The sequence below is a fragment of the Anas acuta genome, chromosome 1 (genome assembly GCF_963932015.1).
Source record: "Anas acuta chromosome 1, bAnaAcu1.1, whole genome shotgun sequence".
In the NCBI taxonomy this organism is placed as follows: domain Eukaryota; kingdom Metazoa; phylum Chordata; class Aves; order Anseriformes; family Anatidae; genus Anas; species Anas acuta.
In genome coordinates this window covers 52,930,723-52,945,080 of record NC_088979.1, presented here as the reverse complement: position 1 = coordinate 52,945,080, position 14,358 = coordinate 52,930,723, and the positions used below count along the sequence as shown (strand labels likewise).

General features: G+C 38.7%; 1 protein-coding gene across 2 annotated transcripts in view; it reads right to left on the bottom strand.

Moving 5' to 3' along the window:
* Positions 1–211: 211 nt before the first annotated feature.
* Positions 212–14,358, bottom strand: part of GPC6 (glypican 6) — an 800,882-nt gene continuing 786,735 nt past the window's right edge. For both annotated transcript variants that reach the window (XM_068676998.1, XM_068677007.1), the window contains 2 exons: positions 6,257–6,432; positions 212–5,802 (listed from right to left, as the gene is read on the bottom strand). In XM_068676998.1, the coding sequence (XP_068533099.1) occupies positions 5,600–5,802; positions 6,257–6,432 (379 nt within the window). In that variant the 3' untranslated portion in view covers positions 212–5,599. The remainder of the gene's footprint in view (positions 5,803–6,256; positions 6,433–14,358) is intronic.

Genomic DNA, 14,358 nt, shown 5'->3' with positions numbered 1-14,358 from the left:
AGATAAATAGGTGACATTCTGTATCTTTTCTCTCTCTCTCTCTCTTTTTTTTTTTTTCCCTAATGATGAATAGATACTTTTATTTTCCTCATCCTTTGCAAGAAAAAGGACAACTTCTTTTGGTAATGCACCTGTTCTTAATTTGATAAACAAACTACACCACTGGATGCTGCCTAGTGATTAAAGCATGAAAATTCACGGATTTCCTGGTGCCAGCATAAGGGAGGATAAATAAGCAGAAAAAATAATTCCAGCTTGCCATGAGACAGAAGCCTTTCAACCATGTTGTGTTGTTAAGTATTGATGTCACATAATTAAAAATAAGTTGAAAGGAGAGCTGATTTAAACCCTGTCTTATTTTCTATATAAACATCAATGGTTTGTTTAATGGTTCAAGCTAAGGACAAATCTATGTGACTTTCTTCAACTTCTGGGAAGTTCAGAGACCTCAGCTGTGGGGAAGCTGGGCATGAAGACTGCAAGTGCTTTGGAGTAAAGTTTGGAAACACACATGAGGATGCTAATGTCACTTCTAAATGGACAATGTTGCTGTTTTTCTGAGAGTCAGAAAGGCATCAAATATGAACAGCTTCCAGAAAGAAGGACTTACTTTACTCTGTCTGTTTATAGTCCAAATCCTTGTTTCACTGAAGCCAATGACAAAGCTCTCATTTACTTCAGTAAGGGATGGGATGGGATTTTAAACAAGTGCAATGCAGTGATTGCATGTGATGCACAATCAGAGCTGTAAACCATACAGTAAGTTCAGCAGAAAAAGTAGTAAGTACTAGCAGTGAATGCTTCACATTACATTGATAAATAATCCTCAAGTGATTGTTTAGTTATATTGGTCAGCAATAGACTGCTGTAAAATGGTCTGACTAAATTAATTTGAGACTATCTCTCTTGCCTGATTCTAAAAGTTTATTTTAAAAGTCAATATTAAAGTTCTTGGTTCTCCATTAGGTTTCCTATGCTTTTTTCTTGGATGAGAAAAGGGTTAATATCATACTGCTTATCTTTCAGGTATACTGTTATCATGACACTATGGTCTCTATCAGTATTTTTTTCAAAAAAGAGTCAAAATTACACATGTTAATATGATAATCACAGACCATGTGAGTAGCTGGAATGGAAACATTGCCGTATTTGGTGCATCACCTGCCCCAATTTTCTTGGAAGTATACATTGCTGTTCTATTGCATTTTGACAACATATTCTCAACCCCACAGCTAAGTCATAGCCTTTCAATTTCCCTTTGAAATTAGGGCTTTTGTAATGCTATGTTTTACTGGTGTTAATTCTATTCATTCTCATCTGGCTGGTTTGAAAATGTGTGGGTTAATATAGTAAATACTAGCCTTGTGGCTTGAGAAATGTTAATTTATTCTTAATATCTGAAGTCTGTCCAGACATTTATTTCCATAATGAAACTGTAGAAACCTGATTTTTCCATGAGAATTATTCTACAATTTCCTGTATTCAATTTTAATGGATTATCTTTGGGAGTGAATAAAAAATGAAAAACACAACTCACATTAGTGCTGTAATTTATTTTTTTTTTATGTTGAAGCAATAAAAAAAAGTTTTGGTGAATAAGTATAGTTACATTTGATAATGATTCAGGGTCAGTTAGCAAAATGAAGGCAAATGCTGCCTGCTGAGATGGTGTACATGCAGCCCACCTCCCGAGAACAGCTCTTGCTCGTAGCCATTTTGCATGGAAGCAGCTCAAACAGGTTCAAGCAGCTGTGGGAATGTACAGCTGTAACGATCCTTCCTAAAATCACACAGAACTGGGCTGATTTGTATGACCGAGAATTAGATTTTGTGAGCTTTCTGTGGACAGAGGTCTGTGATGCTTTTAGGGAACTGGGATAGATCAGCCCTTAAGAGAACCCCAGGGCACAGGTTCTTCTGTTTTTTCTCTTCAGTGGGAATTTTCTGTCTTCTATTTTCAATTCTTTCTGATTGTCTTTTCTGAAACGCCTAAGATGTAGCCAGACCTCAGGTAGTCTGCCTTACAGTTACAGGAGTATGCAGAATCATCAGTAGAAAAAATCTGCAGTATACTAAACACTAAAAATTTGGGGACAATGTGAAATCAAATTAATTAATGATAAAATGGAAAACCTCACAGGGTTCTTTAGCACTGGCTATGTTATTCATTACGTCTGATTTTTAAAGAACCTCCTCTTTAAAGAATATATAAATGCAAGAACCGGGTTGCACAGCATAAAGGGTTTATACAGTAAAAGGATTTTTCCTTAGAAATGGTGTCCTTTTTCTTGAACAGGTAATTGTCTTCTTTATTATTCCTTTACCAGCTGTTAGCAGAAGAGAAATATTTGAATTGTGGCACATGAAAAAATTACCTTAAAAGAAGACTTATTGGATGTAAAGGAGGTGCAAATAGAAGTGCTAGAAATTATGTAGATTCTCGCATTTATGAACATGACTGTTCTTTCTTTTCTTTCCTTCCTCCCCAATTTCATTTGCTCTGTAGATTTAATAGCTCTCTTAATCTCAGAAAAATACAACTTGTAAAGAGAATATTCAACCTTCTGGGACTATTAAAGAAACGTATGCCTAATACTTCATGCAAAGGGATCTCCATCTCCTGACAAGATATTGCCATGCATAGTAGAAAAATAAACAAAAGAATAATATGAAAGACATAAATTTCTGACAGAACTCCCACGAGACAATCACATTTCAGCAGAGATCAGTTGGGTTTATTTACCAGCAGTTCATAAGATTCAGCCCAAGCAGAGCAGGGCCCCTCCTGCAAGCTCCTTGCTAAGACATTTAACCCCCCTCCAAGAACAGCCCTCAGCAGGCCCCTAGTTCCTAGCAATCCCTCTTACTCCTTGCCCATGATCCATGGAGGTCCACAAATAGCTGAGGGCACACTGGACCCAGTTCACACACCAGATCATCAAACCCACAGTCATCAGATCAGCTAACCCCAGGCCAAGGCTAACACAAAGACCCCTGGAGTCCACCTGTGCGAAGCAGCTACAGTGGAGGACCTGCCTCGGGGGCTGGATTTCATTACCTGTCAATAAACTTCCAGGCCCAGAATAAGATGATGGAAATAGTATCAGTTGCCATGGAATAAATACACAATGGGACAATAAAAATGAGACTTAGCTTGTCCTGAAACAAGGTTGCTGAGGAGGAATAGCACAAAAAAAGGATGTGTATACAGGTAGAAAGAGATGGACCAGGGGAGTTTTGTTTTAAAGGACTCTCCTTGTATTCAAATTCAGGAAAAACAAAACAAACAAGCAAAAATACAAAAAATTAAAACTCAAAGAGAAGATCCTCTGCTCAGTACCTGCTGCACCATGGTCAACAAAAAAGCCTGTGAGAATTGGCTTAAACACTGCTTAACTTTCTATTAAGTGCTGAATCATGAGGTCCTCTCTAGAGCGAGCCATCAGAGCATCAGGAAACACTGCTAAGGCTGGTGTAAGACATACATGGTCTGTACATCTAGCCAGTGACTCCTGCACACTAGGTTGGGCCAAGAATAGATCATTATACTGTAAAGTAAACAAATGAAAAAAAAAAACCTTTTTTTTAGACATACTGTACAGAAAATTTGTAAATACTTTTTGGTAAAAGTGCTTAAGTATCCTTTATCCTAATGTGCTGTGTGTTTTCTCCTTTAATTTTGTGCCTAAATCGATAGCTAATTATAATTTGACAAGAGGTTGCAATGGATATGATCTACCTGCTCCGTTGTTAAATTGTTATGTGGTTGGATGACTTTGCAATGTTTTCATAATTTGTCTATACCATTTCCAGAGTCACCATAAGAATCAGGAAATGAGTTTCTGGTGAATCATTTCAGCACCACACAGAATTGTCACAGGAGCCCTTTGTCTGTGGCTGATGAAGGAGGGAAGTCTTTGATGTCTAATTGTTGACACTCATTTGTCCAGGATTTGAATAGCTTCCATCTCAGGTCTTACAACCAGACGCAAATCACGAAAACTCTATCCAGGACCACAGCCATCCAAACAATGATTATTAAAGCAATGTATCCTTGAAGAATCTGTGAGTAAAATTGCCTTCACAAATGACATCTATCTCCTCCTCTAGGCCTATCACACAAACTCCCATGCTCACACAAATACATAAAGATGAGAGAGGTTTTCTCCCCCACCCTGCAAACCTGTTAAGAAATGGACAACTGGATATGTAAAAAAATCTCTTCTTTGATTTTCATGCTGACCAGTCATTAAAGGGTTGCTTTTCAGAGTAGCACAAAAAAAGAAGAGCTGGTTGACCAAACATTTTTTTTTTCTTTACAAAGAAGTGTCAACCCTGAGCTTGTAATTAAGAAGTTAAAATCTGTGATTTATATATATATATTTATATATATAAAAATAGATGATCATACTAAGACTAAAAAAGTGAAAGAAATCTCCATGTCAGTACTATATACTTGTTTGTTCTGAAAGTTGTAGAAGAAATCCTTGTGATACTGAAATTAACTGATATGAAAGATGTAGTTAGATGTGAAACACACTATTGATCCGGTCGCTGTTGTTAGTCCATTAGAGAATTGCCATCTTGGTAGGATAATAAACATAGTAGCAGAAAGTCCTAATCGATGTCAGAACAGTGACAAAAGGAAGGAGATTTTATCACAAGAGATTATTTTCTGTCCAAACCCTTGAGGGGAGATTTATCAGGAAATTTGTTTAGCATTACCACCACAGCTGATGGTGAGCTATGTGGATATCTGTGCCAATTGTATAACATGGATAAATACTAAAAGAAGCTAGGCAAAATCGTGCTACTACTCTTTTTTTTTTTTCTTTTCTTTTTTTTTTTTTTTTTTTCCTGTGTCTTAAGATTTAAACCCTAAGAAATTGTAACATGATATTCTGAAGCTAGTGGAGTTACTGTCATACTAAAAGATAAACTTATTTTTCAACTTTCTATACCTTCATACCAATCTGATGTGGTTGGCAGATGGAGTGCAAGACATTCACCGTTGAGACAAACTTTTGTGTTGGAAAAAAATCCAGACTGCCTTCCTATAGCAATGATCATTCTGATGACGTGAATCATCCCACAGAAGTTCCTAAAAGAAACCTGACTGTCAGTGAAGAACAGTTGCATTTTTTTTTTCTTTCTTGACTTTTGTGTTGATTTTCAGTTGAAATGCAGCAGACTTGAGTTAGGCCCAATTCAGAAAGAAAACTCTTTTCTTGGTTTCCCCCCCAACACTTTTTTTTTTTTTTTTTCTCATTAGGGAAAAAAAAAATCACTGTAAGATCCTTTTACTTCTGCAGCATAAAAGGAAATGAAGCTCAAAAAGTCTCCTGTAATAAAGATCTGAGAAAGAATTCTCTCAAGAGTGGATATTGTCTTCAGAGATATCTGCAAAAAACAGGAAGCAGTTCAGTCTGGCACCTGGTACTCTTTGGGAAAACAAAAAGGGAAGCAGGTTGCAGTACTGCTCTCTTCTCATAGAAAACTGCAAGTGTTTGTGGCATGGTCCATCGTCCAAGAGTGTAAGAAAAGAAGGAAGTTGGCTGTTTCTGTAGCTAAAACACAGTTTTTCTGACCAGATCCAGGATTATCTCCATTGTCTCTGCAGTATGAGGCTGATGAAGATGATGATCAACATCTGCAGCGATCGGCCAGGCTGCGTGGCTGAAGCCTCCACCTCCCTCCTGTCAGAGTCGACAGGCGGTGCTTCGGTTGTGATGAAGTCGAACTCGGTGGGACAGATGTCATCCGTACAGCCGCTTCCACTGCCAGAGCCACTGGTCTCATCACCTGGTGCAAAGGAGTTAGGAAAACAGGGTGAGGGCCCTGGGTTAAAACTATTTTCCCTTTCTCTGTTCCTGTCTCACCCAGTGCCCTGGTGGGGATGAACATAATGGGAAAGCATTTGGGGTAGTAACTTTCATTCAATAAATCACCCGAATGAAAGCTGCTGTGATTTAATTATGTGTTGAAATGCCCTTCTGAAAAAGGATTGGACTCCCTTAATGGAAATTAATGGAAATACCGCATAATGGAAAACCCTCAGTGTTTTGATGCACTTGATATGATGATAAACAAGAGAAGCAAAAGGAACAAATATGTAATTGGGATTTTGTGGAAAAGAGTAAGACTTTTTTATGTTGTCAGAAGCAGGGAGCACAAACACAAAGCCATTTAAAATGGAAATGATTTATAAATGCATTTCAAAAATATGCTTATTTAATGACAGCTAATGGTTTCTTACTTGTATCCTGGAAGTTGACGTCATTGCCGTTATATGCGTTCTTCAGTTTGTTAGTCATGACACGTAAAGCCATGATTTGTTGTCGAATGAAGGTGTCTGGCCTTGTGATGTCCACATCTACTTCTGGATTGTTGATTTGGTTGGTCAAGCCATCATTCATAATTTCAGGCAAGTATCTATATGGTAGGGTGAATGATTAGTTTGAATGCAGTATATTGCAGAAATAGACCGAAGAGTAAATGCTGTATGAAGTAATTTGACACCAATAATGATTATGCAGTTCTTTAACAGCTCCACTGAAACCATGTTAAAAATATGTTTTTAATTTTACAGGCTCTAAAGGCCTGTAAAAGGCCTCTCTTTTAAGTATCCTGGCTGTGTGGAAAGCAGAAAGGATTTAAGCTCTCCAACCTCATAACTATTCATGTACTCCCCAGCACATGCAATGACTGTAACCTACGGAGGAGATTCACCGTTCAGCAGTAAGTCACTGCACATCCTGCACTGATATGAACAGTTATGCACTAAGTTAAGCATCCAGCCAAGTATTCTTCTGTTTATATTCTTGGTGCTTAAAAATTAGGAACTCCTTTGTTATAAATATTGTATTTGTTTTGAGATAGTTCAGAAACCAATCTTGAGGTCTTACGCTCTCCTTGATTAAACGAGGCACTTAATTCATTTTCTTCTCCAGTCCTTCCTCACATTCTTTTTTTGACCACAGTGAACTCCAGCACATCTGACATCCAGACCTATAAATGGCAGTGTGAGTTCACCAGAGTCTAGCTTTTTCAGACTATTTCATTCAGTCCTTATTCCTTGGGCTATGCTTGCATCTCCCACACACTTTGTGCATAACATATTTAAGGTATGGCATTTTCTATCCATCCACACATCTGAAACTTTTATTCAGGCTCCTAGCTTATCTTCTCTTGATTACTGCAGCATTCCCTTCTATGACCTTGGCAAATGCAGTCTTATGCTGCTCACAGGGATCAAGAGTGTTTTTGCAGATATCTCTCTCCTAGAAAATCAGCCTATTCCTCCAATCATTCTACAGTAAAAGTCTTCATCATCTTTTGTTAAGTATGCACACTTTGTCCCCTGCTGCTCTCTGTACTCATAGGTACTCCTTATAGACATCTGCAAAGCTACCTTATTTCTGACTTTGAATTGCTGTAAAAAATTATCTGTGCCTTTTACTGCTGCTGGGCTGATAAAAGGCGGACATTATTCTCTGTGCTGGCATTGTATCCTAGAAAATACTGTATCACTGCTTCCCTGTTCTCTCTTATCTGTCTTTTTTAATCTACTTTCTTTGTCTCATATTTAGGTTGCAAGGGATTTGGGGCAGATATACCCTTTTCTCATGTTCATTATCAGGTTATGGTGTATTTTGTAATTAGCCTACAAAACAGGCTATCCTACTGATGTCTGTGGAACTCCTCATGTGCATGCGTACAACAGTCTAGTCTACTAATGGCAAACCTTCATGATGTATAGTGCCAAATGTAGTTTATAAGTATTTTACTTCTCTCTTACTGGTGCCAACCTAATTTGCTATCTATATTCAAATTTGGCCCTGGTGCCAGTGTTCTGTTTGTACAGGTCTGGAAAATAAATATATTCCTTAAAAACAACTGTGAAAGTATGGGAGAAGAAATGACTTTCTACTGAAGTCATGGTTAAGCGAAAATAAATTTTATATTGCTTCTGGAGATTCACAGAATGATGACTGCTTTGCTGAGCCAGGGAAGGGTTTAGTCTCATCATAATAGGTGCTTGCTTCACAAGATGAGACTCATTTGTCATCAGTGGCCTTTGAAAGCTTACATGAGAATAATCCCAGGGGAGTGTGAACACAGAAGAACGAAACATGACTGCCAAAACCACCCAGCCTCAAACTGCATTTCTTGATGTTTCACTGGTACCATAACAAGAAATAACAGTGCTTTAGGGATCCCATCCAGACTCTTGTGGTACAGTCTAAACTACATAGAGAATACAGAGCTACCTCCCCTAGTACAAAGGACTGCAGACTGCAATGTTATGAATCACCAAAGATAGAAATTGGAAATAATTTTGCAGAGCTGCCTGGAGGCAGAGGGATGGAGACCTTGGCATGCAGGAAAGCTCTGAGCTGCAAAGGAACAGCACCTCCATCTGTCACACGTCTCTACAAATGAAATGGCTGCTGTAGATAAATTACTCGGCCTAGAAGTAAATCAGTGACTTCAAGGTGCAGTTGATTAAAAAAGTAAGAATATAAGTATTGCCCTACCAGCTTGGAGAAGATGTTGATCTTTCCCAGTATCTTGTCCATAACAAAGGCCATAGCTATTAGCAGCTAAAAGTGATCTTAAATCTCTGAGCATTTTGTGTATATTTTTTTTTTTTTTATAAAGAGTTAGCTGCTTTTTATAGCAAACCATCCGTGAGAAGATATGGCTAGCTGTGAACTGCAGTTCACAGGCTTTCTTTGACTGATTTATGTTTGATTTCCTCTTGTCTTATTCTCAATAATAAAAGAAGAATGTACTGACTTCTTAAGTAAGCTTTTTATATGGAAAGAATATGAGCTAGTTTGGAGACTTAATGTGGTAAGAGAGTGCTCTGGTGTTTGCTTTTTATTGAGGTTCATATTCTACACTGCAATCAGTGTGGGTCAGATGTCCTTCTGAAGATCATTTAACTTTAAATGTGCCAGTCCAGTCTGTTGTAGAAAGTGATTTCAATCTGTCACCCCCTGCCAGTATCCGCATCGGGATCTGATGATCCCCAAAATATTCCTGGCATGGAGGAGCTACAACTGCTTTCAAAGGAAAAACTGCAGTAAATGATATACAGAAGAGATGTTTTAGAACTTATTGGAAAATACAGATGGTTTTACATGAAGTGTTGGGGATGCAGAAGCAACAGCTGCATTACAGTAGATTTGTAAGAGAAAACATTTCTACATAGGGAAAATATAAGATGTGATGGAAAGCTTTGTTTCAACATAAGCTGGGCTTGACTATTCGATGTATAATTATCAAATAAGGTGTGTAAATCTAGTCTTTACTGCCTAAATCTGTTTTTAAGTTAGATGGGTGTTAACACGGTTCTACAGGGAGCATCACACAGATCAATTCATCAAGCTTTAAGCAAATTCATCGAACTTCAGGCATTTTAAAATCATATCAGCATGGCTCAGAGAAGTTTTTATATTAAGCACATGAAACTGTGATCCAACATGAATTATGTAGACATCTAATTTTGGCACAGATGTCCCTAGATTTCTGGTATTGTATGTGATGGGGAAGGATGGGTGCCAACAAGTACTGCTAGCCCCCAGGGTGTGCTCTCCAGGGTGGTTCACCTCTCATGAGAATGGTCTGTTGCATCTTAACCTAGATGGGCAAGTTAGCCATACTGAATGTAGATCGCAAGAAATCCATTACCATCTAATTACCTAAAAGTTAGGTGGATACTTAAAATCACAGGAAAATAAACCTCTTGGCATTTATGGCAGAAAAGGAAAAAAAAATAGAGTTAGGCTGAGAACTCATCTTTAGGTTTCTGTAGATAACAAAACTTGTATGTCTACATACAGGTGTGTGAATATGAGCAGAGCCCCACTCTCACCAGATCTAGTCCTCATGAGGTCATAAAATCATAGAACCATTAAGGTTGGAGAATACTTCCAAGACCATCTGGTCTGACTATGTCTGACTAATGCAATGACCAATGACCAATGCCTGACTAATAATCTAGCCAACACTAGCCAGGGGCATATTCACCAGTGGTGTGGGGAGAGGTGTTGGGGTCCTACATGTCTTTAGCCAGATGACTAATTCATTAGATTTTATCTGCTGGGGTTTAGTTTCACAAACATAGACATCTGGTACAATTTCAGTTGCTCTGGGTTATTCCTCCTCTTTTCTGGTTACCAGCCCTGAAAGGTGAGGCTTTCCCACAGGTCTTGCATCATATCTATAGGCTTGATGGGGAGGTCTTGGATGCTTGGAGCATCTAACATGATGTTAGGTGCCTTTCTTTAAGCAGGTGTGTTGAGTGTTGGGTGCTGAGTGTCACTTTATCTAAAAGGTGTCCCCCTTGGTGTCCTGCTATTACTCCGGTAGGGTTTGGATATCTCATATGTCTGGTGTCTTATTTGTCAGCTTCATGCAGATATCTTCATGACAGCATCTCACATAGCAGTAGCTAAAAGTGTTTAGGCAGTTGCAACACTGACTGGATGTTGGTGCTCTATTCAGGCACGTTAACATTGGTGATTTTTTAATTGCTCTAGCAGGTCTTGCCCCATCTCTGGCAGGTAGTCTCCCATGTCATATCTGTCTACTCTAGCTTGGGCAACACATTTGACTCCTTATTTTCTGTAAGCTCACTCACAGGCATCTGTATTTAAATGTGTGAATTTACATGTCTGAATGTGAAGCTGAATTCTGTCTTCATTACTGAACTAGTTTACCTACTTCCTCAGGGGGAAAAAAAATCAGAAGACCTTATATTGAATGTAAATATATTTGAATTGTTTTTCGTTTTTTAGAGGACTGGTACAGATATGGAAACATGCAGCCCAAGGTGTTTCTTGAGTGGCAGTCTCTGAGAAGCATCCCAGCACATGTTCTGACAGAAGCATTTTGATGTGTGCAAGGTAGGGTTAAGTTGCACTGAATTGCAAGACTTGCCTTGGGACCACTTTTTGACAGAAGATTTGTTGCTGGCTGGGCAAAGTTGTTGCACACAGCTGCTTTTGCTGCAGTTCTGTAAGTGGAGACACCCCTGTGAATTTAAAGTTTTGTTGCTGCTTCTGCTCTCATTAATGATCTCTTTGTGTGCCTGGCCATTACAAGAGCTGTATGCCCATTATAAATGAAAAAAAACCCACAAACCAAAATCATGCCAACCTGAATCTTCGCATTCTCCTAGCAAAAGAACAAATAAAAAAAAACCCAAACCCAACGTTCTTAGTCCTCTGACTATTGAGAGGCTGAACAATGCTGTTTGTTTTCTGCTGTTTGCTCCTTGTTCGGCTGTGTCAGGAGTTTAGTGTAATTTACATTGTTTTCTAAAATATTAATGCTTTCTGTTCCTCTTAGCCTTTCTGCAGTTCTTGCTTGTCTCAGCAGAGACAACAAAAATGTTTTTTGGCACACCATAGCCAAGCACCACAAAGCCTATTTAAAACCACTCTCTCTCCCTCTCCCCCCTCCTTTAATATCAATTTAATGTTCTAGGGTGTTTGCTTCCTTTTTACATCTAAAAATGACTGATAAATCTTTCAGATCATTTACATAAAAGCTTCAGCTATCAAAAAACAAAACAAAATAACAAACCAAAACCCCAAAACAAAAACAAAACCACAACACACACACACACACACACACACAAAAAAAAAAAAAAAAAAAAAAAGGAATATTCTGTTTTTAAAAGACATCTGCCTTTAAGGGCAATGTTTTCCATATTTTGCCATCATGCCAGCTGCTTGCAGTAGAACTGGAGCATCCCACCCTGGCAGTACTGGAGTTACTGGAGTTTTTCCAGGTGCCCACAACTGTAGGCAATACGGCACAAAATGCAGCACAGGCTTACTCAGGCTGAGATGAGTGTAGGCAGTCACAGCTGGTCCAGAACGATAAGTGCAGTGGAAAACTAGCTTGTTTGGCTAACTAGATCACCTCATCTGAATCTGTTTGCTCAGGACGTAACCCTCAAAGGATGTTTTCAGTATTTTAATAATTTTTTAACCATGTTGGAGCAAAGCTTGAGGAGCCAGAAGGAGAGGGAGAGAATAGTTCATCTGCCATTTTTTTTTTTTCAAGAAGCCACAAAAATAAACTAGGGCCAGCAGTTAAAAAAGGCAGTTTTTGCACTTACCAAGAAGTGATTTTTTCACACTTCCACTGGTGGCACTAAATGGTTATCTTTGCCTACCTGGATAAAGCACATTCAGCTCATTCTATTTGCAAGCCTTGCTGACCAGCAAGGAGTCACTTGCCCAGGGCAGGCACTGCTTCTTCCCAGCTGAGATTCACCAGGATCTCTGCAAGGGGAGTATGTGCTCACCTACATGTAGCATGAGGAGAAAAATGGAAAAATTCACGCTGGCTGAGACATGGTCCTTGCTCATTTTGATGAAATACCATTTAGTATTGTATTAGACATTGAAAATTGTAGTGTGCCTAATTTTTTTAAGCTTTCTCTTTTTCTCTTTAGCTTTCTTTTCTCTTATAATTACTGCCTGCCTTATCTACCTGTTTACTTGTTCCTGACACCATCTCTCATATAGGTTGGTTAAACGCAGTTGGCTGAAGGTGGTCGGAGCAATTTGATGTTCTTCTCCCAGCCATCAGAGTGGTTGCAGATTTGGGTAGTGTTCTCACTGCAGTAACAGTCACTTGGTTTATTCAAGGAATAATATCTGGGATCTGGTGTAAATCCTCCTAAAGCTTGAATTCCTAAATTCCTGGGAAATTCCCTTAATTTCTGGATAACATGTATTAGTGAAGAGGTTATCAGCTGTTGTTAAGGATTTATTTGCAGATAGGAGAGGAGCTACATTTCTAAAGTTTGGTCTTAATTATGGCTTTACGTTCTAAATGTGTTAAAAAAAATATGTCTCTGCATCTGGCAGAAGACATCCATTATTTAAATGTAAAATTATGTTCAATTTTTTTTTAATGAATACAGATATGATGAGCATCTCTGCTTGGCATCTCTCTGAAAGGCACTTTGTCTGAAGTATTCTTTTTTTTTTTTTTGTTTAAATTGATTTTCCAAAAAAAAAAAAAAGAGATTCATCCACCTAATGAATGTTTTCCCATTTGCACAGCACCTGGTTTCTACCTGATGTGACCTGATTAAAACCTCTCTTCACAGAGGATCAGCAACATGCCAAGTGCACCCTTCCAGAACGCCATAATGGATCACTCTGTTACCCCATGATTATTTGTGAATTGGAAAACTTCATTTAGCCCCCGCTGGTGTCACTGCAAATTAATCATGGCAACAGAGCGATATCTGGGGACTGCAATAACCACAAGTGACCTTGGTATAATGTCTCTCTCAGGAGGAAGCCTAGCTTTCATTCTGTGTGATCTCAGGTTTGTAACTTTTTTCCTGCAAAAGCAGCATTGGAGGGCGATGTGTAAAATGAAATATGAAGCATAACGTGTATCTGGCAATTCAAAGTTTCTAATTCTTTATACAGTCACAAGTTCTGATCAAAACCCAGCAACAATCTCCTTTCCCAGCAGTGACCAACAACATGTTGTCTTCTCATTTTCTCATTTGTAGTACTAATAACTAGGGAAAACAGGAAGTGATTAAATTTCTTTTTCCCTTCCCTTCCCTTCCCTTCCCTTCCCTTCCCTTCCCTTCCCTTCCCTTCCCTTCCCTTCCCTTCCCTTCCCTTCCCTTCCCTTCCCTTCCCTTCCCTTCCCTTCCCTTCCCTTCCCTTCCCTTCCCTTCCCTTCCCTTCCCTTCCCTTCCCTTCCCTTCCCTTCCCTTCCCTTCCCTTCCCTTCCCTTCCCTTCCCTTCCCTTTTTTATTTTCTCATGAGCTGCTATCATATTCTCTGGAACTCAAAACGCAACTCTTTTTGTAACACAAGGGTGCTTATAACAGACTACACAATGAACAAAAGTAAATATATGCACAGTGGCCAGATATTGCTACCCTTGTTCTTTCAAACTAGTGTTTGCTATCAGATGGTAGTCAATATGTTTATGGAAACATTTACGATTTTTCTTTACGCTGCAGTAAATGTCTTTGTTCACCAGTCAGGAGGTGATTTTGCATACCAAGCTAATTACATGTTCAATATTATTTCATATACAGGCCATGACATCCTATGGTATCTCTCTGATTTATTACTATTCTCTCCACCTGAAGCATTTATTGAATTCTGTTATTAAGATTATGATTATGCATTTCCTTTGTGAATGCGTACAAAATAGAGAACAAATAGAGAAGCTGTGGTTAGTTCTGCTGAGACTGTGCTTTCAGGTGATGCTGTGAAGCTATGGTTCCACATCCAGTGGAAAGCCTGTGTTAAATTAATCGAGGAGATTATCAGCAGAGGATAGATTTTCTTAACA